This window comes from Lactuca sativa, chromosome 8 (genome assembly GCF_002870075.4).
Source record: "Lactuca sativa cultivar Salinas chromosome 8, Lsat_Salinas_v11, whole genome shotgun sequence".
Lineage (NCBI taxonomy): Eukaryota > Viridiplantae > Streptophyta > Magnoliopsida > Asterales > Asteraceae > Lactuca > Lactuca sativa.
The window spans coordinates 133328650-133342925 of record NC_056630.2 but is presented as its reverse complement, the minus strand read 5'-3'; the positions used below and the strand labels follow the sequence as shown (position 1 = coordinate 133342925).

Genomic DNA, 14276 nt, shown 5'->3' with positions numbered 1-14276 from the left:
AATCTTTTATATCATTGCATATATAAAAACACTAGAAAAGAATCAATTTATAAATTTTATAATCAGCTATTCAAGCTACCTATTTTTCTACATAATCCTTACAGAATCTATAAAGCAAACACCAAATATATTTTTTTATATGGGTGGGCATATATAGAATATGTTCCCAAACCCATAACAAACATTACATCTTCAATCATCTTCTCCAACTTTCTAAAATTCCGCCATGGCAGTAAGCAACAACATAATAGCCACCATAAACTTCATAGCACTCATATGTTCAATCCCAATCATCTTCACCGGCATCTGGCTCGCCTCCAAACCCGACAACCAATGCATCCGCTCACTCCCCTGGCCCATCATCTTCCTCGGCGTCCTCTTCCTCCTCCTAGCTCTCACCGGCTTCATCGGAGCTCACTGGAACAACCAAGGCTTATTATCCTTTTACCTTTTCTGCAACGCCGCCCTCATCGTCACCGGAATCATCCTCCTCATACTCGCCTTCATCGTCACCCACCCTTCCGGCGCATACTCCGTTCCCGGTCGGGAGTATGACGAGTATCGTTACATGGGGTACTCGGAATGGCTCCGGGAGCATATCACCGATCCAGAGAACTGGCGGAGTATAAAGGCGTGTTTGGCTTCATCTTCCATTTGTTCCAAAATGGTTCGCGATTCTTACACTGCACCACAGTTCTTTAATGCACGTATCTCATCTCTTCAGGTAATTATCTTTCTTTTGTCTGTGTGTGATGTGATTATATATATAGACATTATATATCATATATGTGATTATAAAGTTGTATTCTTTTTCAGTCGGGATGTTGTAAGCCTCCGACAGTGTGTGGGTATCAATACGTGAATCCGATAACGTGGATTAATCCGACGAACCCGATCGGCGATGTGGACTGCATCATATGGAACAACGACCCGAATCAACTGTGCTACAATTGCGATTCATGTAAAGCGGGAGTGTTAGGGAACCTTCGGAAAGAATGGAAGGAAGCCAACGTGATATTGATCGTTGCCATTGTTGCTCTGATTTTCCTTTATCTCATAGCGTTTAATGCTTACAAGAATTCACAAGCTGGACCCAAAAAGTAAACTAGGCTATAGTTCTTTAATGAGTAGTACGTTATGTATTAGAAGTTGTAATGCGGAAAAGGTTTGTTTTGTTGAAGCTAGTGGTGTGCAATGCATATATTCGTTTTGTACTTTTTGTGGAGTTCATTTTGTGGAGTTTACTTGACCATATAATACAATGCAAGAATCTGCTTTTGGTTTACTTTTGATTTTTGGATTATTCCTTTGTTATCATTGAGCAATTAATGAATGCATTACACTAGATATTCACAAGTCACGAATCACGAATCATATGCATGTAAATTATCATCGATCTATATGTTTGAATATACAGATTTTGCCAAAAATGAACAAATGTTTGTATATATTTGTATTCATTATTAAATATCGTGAATTTTATAACTAATATAGCTTTCGACCATATTAGGGTGATTAGGTGATACACCCAAGGTATTTAAGGTTTGAAAAAAGAAATACTAATGATAAAATTGTCAAATGTCATCTGCATTTCGTGGTTTTTTTATATATTTTTTCATGAAATCCCAGCCCATTAAGTTTTTTTTTTTCATGAAATCACAGCCCATTAAGTTTTTTTTATATATATTTTCATGAAATCACAGCCCATTATGTCCATCTACAATTTATGTGCTTAGATCGATTTATTTTTTTTATTTTTTTTGGTTATTTTTGGAAAGTAATTAATGAATTTGCTTAAATTTCTCTTTATATTTTTTAAATTTGACATTCCAGAATCATTCAAGTTGTCAAAGTTGTTATTCTCTTTAGAATCTTTCTCACAACACTATACAATACTTCCATACTTATTTATGCACATTTGTTAAATAATATTAACTAGTGAAAACACATCTGTGCCATTGACGCAAATTCGAATAAGTTTACTTTCATATTGTTGACAAATTTACACAATTATAGCATTTGAAGTTAAAATTATATTGTATTTTGACAACATTGCTATAATTCGATAAACTTTTCAAAATAGCAATGATTTTTTTTTGAAAGAGATCAAAATAGCAATGATATAAGCGTATAATAGGAAGATATGAAAGTAGAATGCTAAAACAAACAAATCAATGGAAGCACATTTCTATATCTTATATTAATCAGCATATAAACAAAGCCTTATGAATAAACCACTTGACATATAAAATCATCAACTTGCTAGAACCACCAAACAAAATGATAATTAAATAAAAAAAATCATCAAAATCCGGTTTTAGCAAAATGATAATATTTGTCAAGCTATCAGAATCTGCTATACCAAACCTGATTCCATGGAATTAGCAATTTATGTGTCTAATTTCTGCTAGATATTGAAGACATTTGAAGATTGTGTGTGCTCCAAGTGAGAAACCTATTAGCTTGGGAGGCCGGAAATTTATAACCACCAATATTTACAAATTTTGAATCTTTTATTCCAAATTTAAATGTTATAATCGAGTAACCTAACATGTTCCCTTGCAATCTCTTGATCAACACTTCAACAAGCAACTTTCCAGCCTTGTCAGATTTGGAGGGAAAGTAGAAGTCGTAATAACTACTTTCAAAGGTTAAATAATTACTTAATTGATGAAAACAGTCGTGAATTGCACTGCTTACGACAATCAAATTCTTAGATGAGGGGAAAGCGATTTGGAGGGAAAGTAGAAGTTGTAAACATGTATTATATTACATAATATGATTATAGAAGATGATGGGAAAACGATTTGTCACTACAATGTAAAATGAGAATTTTACCAAATATAGGAGTTGGTATTGGTACGTAGGCGTACATGGCGACGATTTTAATGAAGACGAGTTGTTCGACGCTGCCGATGACAAGTCGGAAATGTTTGAAGGAGATTTGAGAGAAGATTTTGATGATGTGACTAGTTCATGTTTTTTTCGATGTTTTGAGTACGTTTTTTATTTATGTTTCTAATGTAGTTTGTATTTTTTTTAACTAATGAAGTATTTTTTTTATTAATTTTAATATAATTATATTTTATTAAATTAAAAAATAAATAAAATAAAATAAAATGTGGTAAGGTATGTTATGACATCCACCAGTTTTGTGGGGTAAAAGGAAAAATGATGTGGTGATGACGTGACACTACAATAATGTGGTGGGTGTGGTATAACACCCTATGGAATTATAATCTAGCTAAGCCTTGTTTTATATGTGTCTGATTGAGTCAGGTCAAACATTTTTTACTAACTCAGTCAGCTAAAGTTGTTTGATAAATCAATTATGGCCATCTAGCTTAGAAAGAAAGGTCTGGCTCAGAAAGAAGAAAATAATTGACTGACTAAGAAAGGGAGAAGCTTTTCCAAGTTGTGCCCTTCCCTACGTTCCTCTTTCACGCCTCCTTCATGAATTTGTTTTCAAAATTGATTCTTGAGATCGATTCTTCCAGCGCCTTCAATCGATTCTTTCGGCGCCTTCAATCGCAGGTTCTCCTCTTTTCATCAGGTACGCATTCTCCTCTTCTCATCAGGTACGCATTCTCATTTCTTCATCCTCTTTCAGCGGCTCCTTTGTGCTCTTAATTCATGAAATTGATTTCATAAAAGTTCTGATTTTTGTTGTGGAGAGGGATAAAAGTTTTGATTATTTTGTTGTTGAATGTTCCGATTTGTGCTCTTGATTTTTCAAAATCTAAATGGGAAAGTTCTGATTTTTGTTATTTGTCTTTTGCTCTTGAATGTTATTTTGCTGTTGAGAGGGATAAAAGTTCTGATTTTTCAAGTGATTTTGTTGTTATTGGTTGTTTCATACCTGAACACATACATACATATCTGCTCGTGAATGTTATTTTTGGAGATTATGAATTCCAGCGAACGCTTCATGTTTCCAGGCTCAAATCAGTCGATCAATTGTCGATGGATCATCAACAAAACTCGTATGATCCTTTATTCCCACTAGGATATGATCCTTCATCAATTAGGTTTATAATCTCACAAAAGATCAGATTTTGATAGGAAATTAAATGAATGATGTTGTAATGTTGTAGGTACAAGTGATGCGGGCGAGTGATCCAATGCTACAATGGAGGGAAGGGGTTAAGAAGAAAGAAGGTTATTCATCGTCATCAAAGCTATTAACACCAGAGTTACCGGTTAGCAGACATGGAAGAGGGAACAAGCTTGGGTCCGTGATTGTGAATACAAGAGATGAAAAGAAAGATGGTAACACAACCATCAACAATGAGATTAAGGATAGTAGTGGAAGAAGAAAATGTTTGAATGTCCCATCAAGAGGTAGGGAAATTATTGTTTATGATGATATTTTGTGACAATAATAGCCCAAATTAAAGTATAATTATCTGATAAGTTGATTTGTACATCAAGAAGTTATAAGTCTTGTATATTGTTCATGATTTGAGGAGTCTTGGAGTTATAGCTTAGAAGAATATGAATTTCTTGTGGATTGTCAGCAACTGTAAAAGTTTGTAACAATATTAATAATAATTTGATGGTAATTTATTAGTTGCTCTTTTGGGGTTTTGATTTTTTGAGTTGTGTTGTTTTGCAATAACTTGTTTGGATTTTATATTGTATAACAATGTGTATGTTTTTATAATTATTCAACAATTTCATCCATCACTATATAAGGCAATCAGCACATTCAATCAGATATACAATCAAACAACATAGTTATTTTTCCTAGTCAGTACTTTTTCAATCAGCAACTATCAAACGGGACCTTATTCTTGTCTAAAAGTTTAACGCGGATTGCTTATAACCTAGCTTAACAAATAATACATTAATACAATACGAGGATTGCTTTCTTTAACTTTTGATTTTGGGAAAATATTCCATCGTAATCATTGAGTAATAATGATAGTATTACACACACTCATTCTCTAACTAAACAAGTACATAGTGATACTATATTATCATGGATTTTTAGTTATTTCCGAGTTCTGACACCATATCCTAACAAAATTTTGAACCATAAAATTTCTTATTTATTTCGACATCATTGATATCCATACCAACCTAGTTTTCACTTTTCATGCTGTTGCCAGCTTTCTGGAGTGGACAATGTACATCGGGTCAGAACGCCCAGGATTCGGAGATATATCTACAGCCTGCAGGGATTGTTATAACGAATTTCTTATCGGCTCTAAACTCAAATTTCAGTTTGTTTGACTTTCAAAGTCAAAATTACGTTTTTTTTGTAAAAATTACATCTAGTGCTCATATTACTCACCTGGGGTGGTTCAAATCCTCCCGCATAGTGAAAATATGCTCCAACTATCATAACATGATCCGCATCACCAGTTGATGTCCATATCGATATCGCCTTTGTCCAAAAACACCGATTTGAAAAACTGTTCATTTCCAAGATTCATAATCTTTATACTCATATCCTTCACTTTCTTGTCCTAAAATTAAAATCCAAACACAAGTATCACCTCATTATAGCCTTGCCACCTGGCTTAAGGACCCGGCTCATCTCCTTGAACACTTCAATCGGTTTTGTCAAATAATCAACACTAACCTACATTAATCCAAGACAAATTAGTCAAATCCCATGTCAAAGTTAGTTACCCAAATTAATTGTGATTGATACGCACCACGTTTGTGATAACATCAAAGGAATTATCTTCAAATGGAAGCTTAGGGTTCGTGTTTAGATCTTGCACCACATATTCAGTGAGAACCTACAATATAATGGGAGATGATAAGGAAAAGAATTTTAAAAAATGCAAAAAATATGTATAATTTTGATTCTTACTTTATTGGCTTTGAGCTCGTCTTCATTAAGACCCATACCTGCAATTCGTTCTTGCTTATAGCCTGCAGGAAAATGACTCACCCAACTACTACACATGTCAAGAAGAGCTACCCCTGGAGTGTTACTTGGTGGAAAAGCTTCTTTGTAATACTTGGTAAGAGCTGCAATGGCTGGATCATCGATGTGGGTTACAAAACGTGGAGCTTCATAGAAAATTAAATCCGATGATCTGCAATAACACCAAACGCCCAATTCAAACTGAAACGATTAAGTTCTTAGGAGTTCCAAACAAAGTTGGATTGAGTGTAATGAAATGTTTCGAGGAGCTCAACAATATTGTTAGGTAATGAAATCCAATCATGATTAGTTTTGGAGGTCGTACTCGTCGAAACGCTGGAAATCTTCTTCCTTGAAAGGAAACTGTTCGGGCCATTCTACGTTTTCCAGTATCTGTAAATAAGATCAAGGAAGCAAAGTACATATGATAATTTATCAAATCACCCGAATCTTATCTCAATTCATGGTGTATTCATCGAATCACCGAAAACCCCAAATGAGATAACAAACCCTAAAACCCAAAGTGAAGCGAACCTGTTCAACAGCACCTTTTGTCCTGGCTGATGCGATGATGGAATTGGTGCCAGAATTGCCAGCCATGCTCACGAATTGTGCCCAAAATGAAATTCCAATTCCGAACACCAGTCGCCGAGGTACTCTGTAGCTGCTTAAATTCTTACTCCTCTTCAGTGTTTTAGAAAATTGACCGCAACTGTTGATACTAAAACTAGAAACCGAAGCATTGATATGAACACCCGCCAAAATGGGGAGCCTGTTGTGTAGAATGATTGGAAAACGATTAGCCATTTCAGCTATTTATATTTTATATATTTAAGTATAGTCTAACTAGGAAATCAGAATACTATTTGGGATTTTTCTTGGTTGAATTCAACTTTTGGAAATCATGTAGGAAGGTTGCTCCAATTGATTGTATAGTGGATTATACATCTTTACGTGGCCAAATCATCTTCACTCCCTTGAAACTACAGGAATGTGGATAATAAATTGTCACCAACTTATTGAATCACTTTGGTATAAACATACAATCATTCAAAGAATAAAATGAAAAAGAAAGTACTTTGATTAGTTTTTATTTGGACATATTCACAAATTTGACTACAAGTTTCCCAAGGATTATACAACATAACCAAGATTTTAGCATTTATAAAATATGTTCATCCATCTGAAACACCAAAATAAGAGGAAGAAAAAAAAAACACACAATAAGATTATATATAATTAAAAGAATGAAGAGACTATCACTGAAGTTGATATGGCCGAGTTGGTCTAAGGCGCCAGATTAAGGTTCTGGTCCGAAAGGGCGTGGGTTCAAATCCCACTGTCAACATTCCATTTTTCTTTTGGTTAATCAGTTTTTTAGTTTTGCAATTTAAAATATGTAATTGTACTTTAATACTTCTACAATCAAATTTGTTATGAATACCATAGGCAGAACAATAGTAATAATTGTACATCGAAAAGTCACATTCAACCATAAAACCCAGTTTTTATCACAAGTAGGTTGCCAAAAATACACTATTTGTAATAAGATCTTCATAACCATTGTTCATTAGCATAAACAATCAAAACTCAGTTTACAACTTCTTAAACACAGCGACATCATAACAAGTGAAGGATACAACTTTGATTTTAATCAAAACTCAGTTTACTACATTGATAAATACTTTATAACATTCATTGTCGCCAAAAAATAAACATATGGAAATATCTCAACTATCCCCCATGCAAAGTAGAGATGAACACTACAACATCCTTATTTTCCAAGGTTGTATCAAGTTGGCCACTCAATTCCCAATCACAGTCATTCACAAGAACAAGAACTCCAGGTCGCCTGCACACAAGAAACAATCAAATTGTAAAAATGTTCGAATTTTGGACCCAAAAAAATAAGAAATCAACAAAAATGTGGGGAACTTACACAGTGTCTCCCTTCATAAACATTTCAGGTCTCTCTTTGATTAAATTGGAGCGAACCCAAGCAAGCAAGTGCTTCATGGTTAACTAAGAAACACAATTACGAAAAATTATAAATCTAATACGATCATAGATGTGAAGATTCGTGTGAAAAGTTTAAGGATTTTGACCTTCTTTTCTTCAGCTGGTAGGTCAACATCAATGCTGTGGATCTTCACGGAGTCACAAAGAAGTTCTAGTCCTCCACTGGATTTAAGAACAAAAATATTAAGATACAGGGATGTTCATGAAACTGAAAGGTTGAGTTGTGGTTTACAGATAAAGGTATAGTGTTTTGGTTTGGTTTGTGTAAACTCAAAGATGCAATTAAGTGATTTCAAGTGTCAAAGTTATTCTAACTATCAACTATCAAGTTTATGAAACTATTGGATATTTCAAGTTTCAAATCAAGTATCAAAGGTTTATACTCCAGAACTATCACAAACATAATATGATCAACGAAATACTGTAGTATGTAGTATAAATTTTTATGAATACTGTGTACGAGAGAGGGATGAAGGAATTACCCGAATTCAAGAGTCAATTGCATCTTTGAGTATCTTGAAGAAAATCTGCAGATGAAAAACCCTGAAGGGGTTTAAGGGTTCGGTTTCAACTCAGCATCCAACAATTAAACCTAGTTTTACTCTGCATCGTAGAAAATCACAAAGAAAGAAAAGAAACTAACCTTCGTGAATTTGAAATTGGTGCAATTTTCTGCTTTTGACAAGTCTTGCGCTCAAATCACTGAGGAGGAAAGCGTAGAAGCGAGGCTGTTTGATTCCCCAATAGAAAAGCCGCTCAACAGTTGATTCCTGCAAATAGCAATAATAGGTTTTAGATGTTCGGGTCGGGTCTAAGGGTGAGCATCAGCGGTTTTCGGGTTATCATCCAAACCATCCAATAACCGTTTCAACGTCGGTTTTCGGGTTAGCGGGTTAATCGGTTTCGATTTAGCCGCCAGAATAACAAAAAACAGAAAAAAGAAAATTTTGTAATATCACACTGTGATTTGTTATCCCAGGTCTTTAGTCTTAAACAGGTAAGTAAGACTAATTTTTATTTATGACTTCGGGTGTCAATTCTCAAACACATTAATATCATAATATGTACAAAAAACATCAGCAAAACAGCAACAAGGCTAACAATTACAGAGTTTATGTACAAAGAATGAAAGAAGTAAGAACCTGTAAAGTTTTAATTTGTAAAAAAAAATAATTGAAAAACAAGCCTTGGTTTGGTGGTTGTGTGAGGCGCCGATGTGAATTATGAAGTGTCGACCACCGAAATCCAGCCAAAGGACGAGGGAACAAAAAGGGTAGCCGCTTCCAGTTCGTTGATTTGGAAATAGGGAACGGAAATTGGAAACGAAGAATATAATCAACCGAAAAAGTAAATTCTCAAATAAGGGTTCAATGAATGGGGTGGTTTAAATGTTTAATACTAAGGGTGCGTTTGAGATTAGGGTTTTAAAAATCACAAAAAGATAGAAATTCATATCTTTTGTTCATCCAACTTTTCCTTTTTAACTAAAAGCAAATAACTTTTAAATTTACCAATTAGCTTTTAGTAATTTTTAACTTTTTTGAAAAAGTTAAAAATCGAAAAATTGATTCAAAAGGAATCTCAAACAACCTCTAACTATTAATAGTCATTTAAAAAAAATGGTCGACCTGAAAATAGAATCATACTCAGTTTACCTAAAACTGTTAGTTTAGGATTTTTTTTTTCAAGTATAAACCGATTAATGTTCAGCCCTAGTCGAGTCAAAGACGGGTTGTTCTGTGAGTTGATTCGATCGTTTCAATTTAAATAAGGGTTATGTCGAAATTATGCATTAAACTATTAGGCACAAAATTGAGAGTTGAGTTGATTTGATCTTTTAAATTAAGCACCAGAAGGTCGATGGAATTTTTATTTTTTATTCAAAGTGGTTATTGAATCCTGTTAATCTGTTATCACCTCTCATAAAACCCACTTTGAATAAAAACAATAAGTTACTAACATTTTACAATTTAGTTTAGTAACTAATTACTAAATGAACATAAATAAAATAGTTTACTACTTAATTCAACCTTCACCATTTTTTTTGTTCTTTGTTTGGATTTTTTTTTTCATGCATTGCGTGTTACATTGATCGTAAAGGGTCATAATCTTTTAACATGTATATATAACATTGATATAATTAAACAACATATATGCACTTCAATAGCATAGAATCATAGATGTATAATTAAAGTGGAGTGTGAAGAATGAATTACTTTGTGTAGCTTTTCTAGGACGTGATTATGATGAATCATAAATGTTAATTTTGGAGGTGTGATTAGTCAAAAGTCAGACTTTGATGTCAATTGGGTGTTCAAAATGCAAGACACTTCCGAACATTGATGCAAATCTAATTTTTCACCAAATATCCAAATTAAGCACTAAACTATTGAATTTGTGATTATTTAGTCACTAAACTTTATTTTGTATTACAAATATGCAAGAATGTTTCATATTTTTCCTAATGTATGTAACAATGTTGTTTTTTGTATAAAATATACAACAAGCCACCAATCTATTAAAATATGTCCAAATAATGCAACTAGTTAACCAAAACCATTATGTGATTGTTGAGCCTATGACATATGATTGGTTTTTAATTTTAAAGTCACATCACTTGTTTATGTGGATAATTCACATGTAGATAAAATTAATGGCAATCTCCCTCTCTAAATCATTGGCCTTCTTTGTCGTTATAAATTATGTATGCATTCCATTGACGTTCTTCTTAAAAAAAAATCCATGTGTATAACCTTATGAATATGTTATAAAATGTAAGCAAAAATCTCAAGTATCACCAAAAAAAGACTGCTTACATAAAAATATTACCATTCAACCCCATTTTCACATAACTCAAAATTCCAAAACACTTCATACAAACTACAATGTATCATGTATTCTCTCTTAAAATATAACACCAACAGTAAATAAACCATGCAAAAATTTACCCCTTTTGGGTCATTTAAAGTTGCCTGAAACCTTCTTCGTTTTCAAGCATTAGCAGGAGGAAGATTAGTTTCAATATTTGAAGGCATCAATATATTAAAACCATCAGCAGCTGTAGAAATCAACATTCCTGGAATCTGTGTATGCCAATGAAGTTCTTTCAAGTCTTTCTGACCCTGTTCACCAAAACAATAAGTCAATAAAAAAACACATTTTCTCATCACAAACAAACAATAAATCAAGATACAAAACTGCAAGTAACCTGATGAACAAAAAGAAGTTGTGGAGGCAAATCTGTAGGCGCATGTACTTCCTCTTGTATTTTGGCTTTAAACTCGGCTTCCTCTTCTTCATCTCGTTCTAAAGAGAGGTCCCATATTCTGACAGTTTGACCAAAGATGAGGGGGTGATTTTGTAAAAGTTGTATAGAAATATATATTTTTTTTTAAATGAAAAACTCTTACGTGAGTTGATTATCAGATGATGATACTGCCAGTGTAGACGCTTCATGTGGACTCCATTCAATGGATGTAATCGGATGTTTGTGGTACTCAAAATGTGCCACTACAGAATCACCCTCCTAAAACAAATAAAACCCAAACAAAAAAATGTTATTTTTTTCATGGTTTTTTATACAATAAACTTTTTTTTTTAAAAAAAAAAAAAAAAACATACCTTGACCATTCTAAGATCACGAATAGAAAATGTCCCATCATCACTACCAGATGCCAACATACAACTAGCCAACCTAATTAAAAATCAACTAATTAGTAAAACCCTAATCATAAAAATAAAATTAAAGATAATGGTAAAAAAAAAAAAACCTGTTCCATGAAATAACATTGACATCTGTGTTATGTGCTTTAAAAGAAGTTGCTGGTGATTTCCCCAAACGGGCATCCCATATTGCTATTGTTTTATCCACAGAACTCGAGGCAAACACATATGGCTCTGTTGGGCTCCACTGCATCAACAAAAGTTTTATAAAAAAAGACGTAATTACCCTTAAATAATGGGTAAAAGGGTAATTACCTGCAAATCTTCAACACTACCAGTGTGTCCAACAAATGGTTTGCTATCAACATTCCATGTTGAGTCAGATATTGGCTCCCATAAGTGGATGCAATTCTTGCAGTCACCTTTCAAAACATAAATTTGTTAAACAAAGCATCAAACAGAATCTATATTTTAAATAACATCTCTCTCTCTATCTTTCTCTCACTTCATACTTCATACCCGAAACAAGTCTTCCAGGAACAAGAGGACTCCAGTCAATTGCATAGCCTTCATCCTTGTGACCCGTAAACTTTACTAAAGGAGTTTGAGTAGATACTATAGAAGCATCCTTGCTAACATTTGTTTCAGCTTCTGCTAAAGCATTTAAATGAGAGCTAAAATCCCATATCTACATCAACAACATCATGAAACTGTTACTGTTACTGATATTGATACTGTTATTCAGGTGTTTGAATATACCTGCACATGACCGGTATCTCCCCAAGTGGCACATATATGGGGTTGTTGTGCCATTGCACGAATTCTATTCACACAACCTTCATGGAACACTTTGCGCACCTGAAGATTGAAATGTATGAAGATTAAAAGAATATTGTAGTGATGAAAGTTTGAAAAATCAATGGCTATGTGTTACCTGAAAGACTGGAGCCTTTGGTCCTTCGTTCTCAATTTCATCTTCATCACTGTCACTGCTATCACTGTCCATATCGGTGTCAGCATTGGATGTTTTTGTTGGTACTAGTTCACGTCTTTTCCCAGAAATGTTTGATATTTTAAATATTCCAATTGAATTTGGAGCATTGTTTGCCTATGGGAATAAAGATTCGATCATCTTCTCATACACGTAATGAAGCTAACCAAGAATATTAAGTGCTAACAGAATTAAGCTTTACCTGAGTTCCAGTGACGCAATAAATAGTGTGGGGAAATTCTGTTCGAACTAATCCCAGTGAATCACGCACCACGTCAAAGCTACAACACAATGTACAGAGATCAAATATTTAACAAAAAAAGTGAGAAGAGAAGAACAATTAAGAGCGTGAATAGAACTTATAAAGTTTGTTTTGTAGGAAACCTTAAGCAGGGCCAGCCAATGTGGAAGGCATGAAGAGAATTATAAGCTGAAGGATCACACTGAAGCTCTTCTCCTTCCTCTAAAGCATCAACACCTGGTTGCCACACCTTCGCTGGCATCGAAGGTATTGCGTTTGATGAGGATGACTCGTCTGCTTTCTTTGAACCCTGATTACAGAATCACATATTCAAAGCTCATTTTTATTAACGGTGGACGGAGTCGAATAGCCTTTTCTTTCAATATCAAAAATCAAATACCTGAACTATCTGACAAATGAAAGACAAAACATAACGCAACAACTGAATATTTAGAACGATGGGATATTAATACCTTGTTCTTCCGCTTAGCTTTCTTTGGGTTTTTCAAGCTTCGAACCATTTTTGCTTTGAAAGAAAGACTGAAAGAGTGATATGCAGAAAGTGAATAACAGGGTGCGGTGAAGAGGGTTTTGGGAATTTAGGGTTTTATACAACCCGCCGACCGCCGTTAACCGAAACCGGTTAGACTTTGAGAGATTGTTAGACCCAAGCCCACTTCGAGTTTTGTTTGGGATTTTTTTCTTTTTAACTTTCAAAAGTGGTTTATTGATTTATCACCCTATTAAAATCAATGTTTTAACGATGTTAATTTATGACACCACACGATAAAAATACACGAGACAAAACGAAATCGGGACGAAATGAAAATTTAAATTTGTGCTCGTATCGTGTCAAGTTTAAAAAGCACGATGTCGTGTCGCATCGTGTTCGTGTTCACAATTCAACACGAAATTGACACGATTGAGCATGTGTTTGTCGTGTTTTTCGTGTTTGTCATTTTTGTTGTGTTATATACGACTAAGTGTGAATTAAATAAACTAATGGTAATGTAACGCCTCATTTCTCAGGTATTGATCTTATAAGAATTTTCTTGTTTTCAATGTCTATTCGACGAGTTGGTCGTCCTACTCGTCGAGTAGCAACGGGTTGGTCCGCGTGACTTAGTGACCTACTCGTCGAGTCTAAGAGGGGACTCGACGAGTAGGAGTTAGCAGATGAAACCCTAAATTTTTGGGGTTTTGCATCATATTTAAGGATCACTTATCCCCCTTAGCCTCTCTTATTGCTCCCCTCGAGTTTAGAAACCTTAATTTTTGTTGCTCTCTATTTTGGCGTGCTTCTTAGCTTGGAAGAGGAATCTTGGAAGTGGAAAGCTTGGAGTTCAAGAAGTTTGGAGCAAAGGGTTGTTGTAGATCCGGATTCTTCTCTGTCTTGGCATCATTTTGGAGGTAACAAGTTGTTACCTTGGCTCTCCTTTATCTAGATCTTTTCATATGTGGGATTAGAGCTTTTCTCTTAG

The 14276-nt window shown here is 34.3% G+C and overlaps 4 protein-coding genes and 1 non-coding gene across 7 annotated transcripts; 2 read left to right on the top strand and 3 right to left on the bottom strand.

Moving 5' to 3' along the window:
• The first annotated feature begins 148 nt into the window (after window positions 1-148).
• Window positions 149-1285, top strand: LOC111894669 (tetraspanin-2). Its single transcript, XM_023890761.3, has 2 exons — window positions 149-724; window positions 817-1285. Exons 1-2 carry the CDS (start codon window positions 227-229, stop codon window positions 1102-1104), a joined length of 786 nt encoding a protein of 261 aa, XP_023746529.1. The 5' UTR covers window positions 149-226; the 3' UTR covers window positions 1105-1285.
• A 3561-nt stretch (window positions 1286-4846) lies between these two features.
• Window positions 4847-6873, bottom strand: LOC111894660 (uncharacterized). Of its 2 annotated transcripts, XM_023890752.3 has the most exons (8): window positions 6745-6873; window positions 6416-6653; window positions 6207-6274; window positions 5825-6053; window positions 5664-5750; window positions 5502-5587; window positions 5297-5417; window positions 4847-5174 (listed from the first exon to the last, which is right to left on the bottom strand). In XM_023890752.3, exons 2-8 carry the CDS (start codon window positions 6479-6481, stop codon window positions 5097-5099), a joined length of 735 nt encoding a protein of 244 aa, XP_023746520.1. In that variant the 5' UTR covers window positions 6482-6653; window positions 6745-6873; the 3' UTR covers window positions 4847-5096. The 2 variants fall into 2 exon arrangements, with proteins under 2 accessions (XP_023746520.1, XP_023746519.1); XM_023890751.3 differs by having other exon boundaries at window positions 6416-6768.
• Window positions 6874-7148: 275 nt separating this feature from the next.
• Window positions 7149-7229, top strand: TRNAL-AAG (transfer RNA leucine (anticodon AAG)). The gene has a single exon. It is a non-coding gene; the product is annotated as a tRNA-Leu (tRNA).
• Window positions 7230-7420: 191 nt separating this feature from the next.
• LOC111894670 (ubiquitin-related modifier 1 homolog 1) lies at window positions 7421-8695 on the bottom strand. Of its 2 annotated transcripts, none has more exons than XM_023890762.2 (5): window positions 8544-8695; window positions 8383-8443; window positions 7987-8062; window positions 7821-7903; window positions 7421-7733 (listed from the first exon to the last, which is right to left on the bottom strand). In XM_023890762.2, the coding sequence occupies exons 2-5, from the start codon at window positions 8403-8405 to the stop codon at window positions 7616-7618; spliced, it is 300 nt and encodes a 99-aa protein (XP_023746530.1). In that variant the 5' UTR covers window positions 8406-8443; window positions 8544-8695; the 3' UTR covers window positions 7421-7615. The 2 variants fall into 2 exon arrangements, with proteins under 2 accessions (XP_023746530.1, XP_023746531.1); XM_023890763.3 differs by having other exon boundaries at window positions 8383-8427; window positions 8544-8678.
• Window positions 8696-10692: 1997 nt separating this feature from the next.
• LOC111894666 (protein HEAT STRESS TOLERANT DWD 1) lies at window positions 10693-13440 on the bottom strand. The gene is made up of 12 exons (XM_023890758.3): window positions 13269-13440; window positions 12939-13105; window positions 12757-12835; window positions 12498-12671; window positions 12323-12421; window positions 12083-12251; window positions 11879-11985; window positions 11671-11810; window positions 11522-11594; window positions 11311-11426; window positions 11109-11226; window positions 10693-11022 (listed from the first exon to the last, which is right to left on the bottom strand). Exons 1-12 carry the CDS (start codon window positions 13314-13316, stop codon window positions 10891-10893), a joined length of 1422 nt encoding a protein of 473 aa, XP_023746526.1. The 5' UTR covers window positions 13317-13440; the 3' UTR covers window positions 10693-10890.
• Between the last annotated feature and the right edge of the window lie 836 nt (window positions 13441-14276).

Excerpts from the sequence above, each read along its gene's own strand:
- LOC111894669 (XM_023890761.3), top strand. The coding sequence starts at position 227 with ATGGCAGTAAGCAACAACATAATAGCCACCATAAACTTCATAGCACTC. Across the intron at positions 725-816 it reads CACGTATCTCATCTCTTCAG|TCGGGATGTTGTAAGCCTCC; the intron begins GTAATTATCTTT and ends ATTCTTTTTCAG.
- LOC111894660 (XM_023890751.3), bottom strand. The coding sequence starts at position 6,688 with ATGGCTAATCGTTTTCCAATCATTCTACACAACAGGCTCCCCATTTTG. Across the intron at positions 6,054-6,206 it reads GATTTCCAGCGTTTCGACGA|ATCATCGGATTTAATTTTCT; the intron begins GTACGACCTCCA and ends GTGTTATTGCAG. Across the intron at positions 5,588-5,663 it reads TTGATGTTATCACAAACGTG|GTTAGTGTTGATTATTTGAC; the intron begins GTGCGTATCAAT and ends GGATTAATGTAG.
- LOC111894670 (XM_023890762.2), bottom strand. The coding sequence starts at position 8,405 with ATGCAATTGACTCTTGAATTCGG. Across the intron at positions 7,904-7,986 it reads TACCAGCTGAAGAAAAGAAG|TTAACCATGAAGCACTTGCT; the intron begins GTCAAAATCCTT and ends TGTGTTTCTTAG. Across the intron at positions 7,734-7,820 it reads TTTATGAAGGGAGACACTGT|GCGACCTGGAGTTCTTGTTC; the intron begins GTAAGTTCCCCA and ends TCTTGTGTGCAG.
- LOC111894666 (XM_023890758.3), bottom strand. The coding sequence starts at position 13,316 with ATGGTTCGAAGCTTGAAAAACCCAAAGAAAGCTAAGCGGAAGAACAAG. Across the intron at positions 12,836-12,938 it reads ATTGGCTGGCCCTGCTTAAG|CTTTGACGTGGTGCGTGATT; the intron begins GTTTCCTACAAA and ends ATTGTGTTGTAG. Across the intron at positions 11,227-11,310 it reads TCATCTGATAATCAACTCAC|AATATGGGACCTCTCTTTAG; the intron begins GTAAGAGTTTTT and ends TCAAACTGTCAG.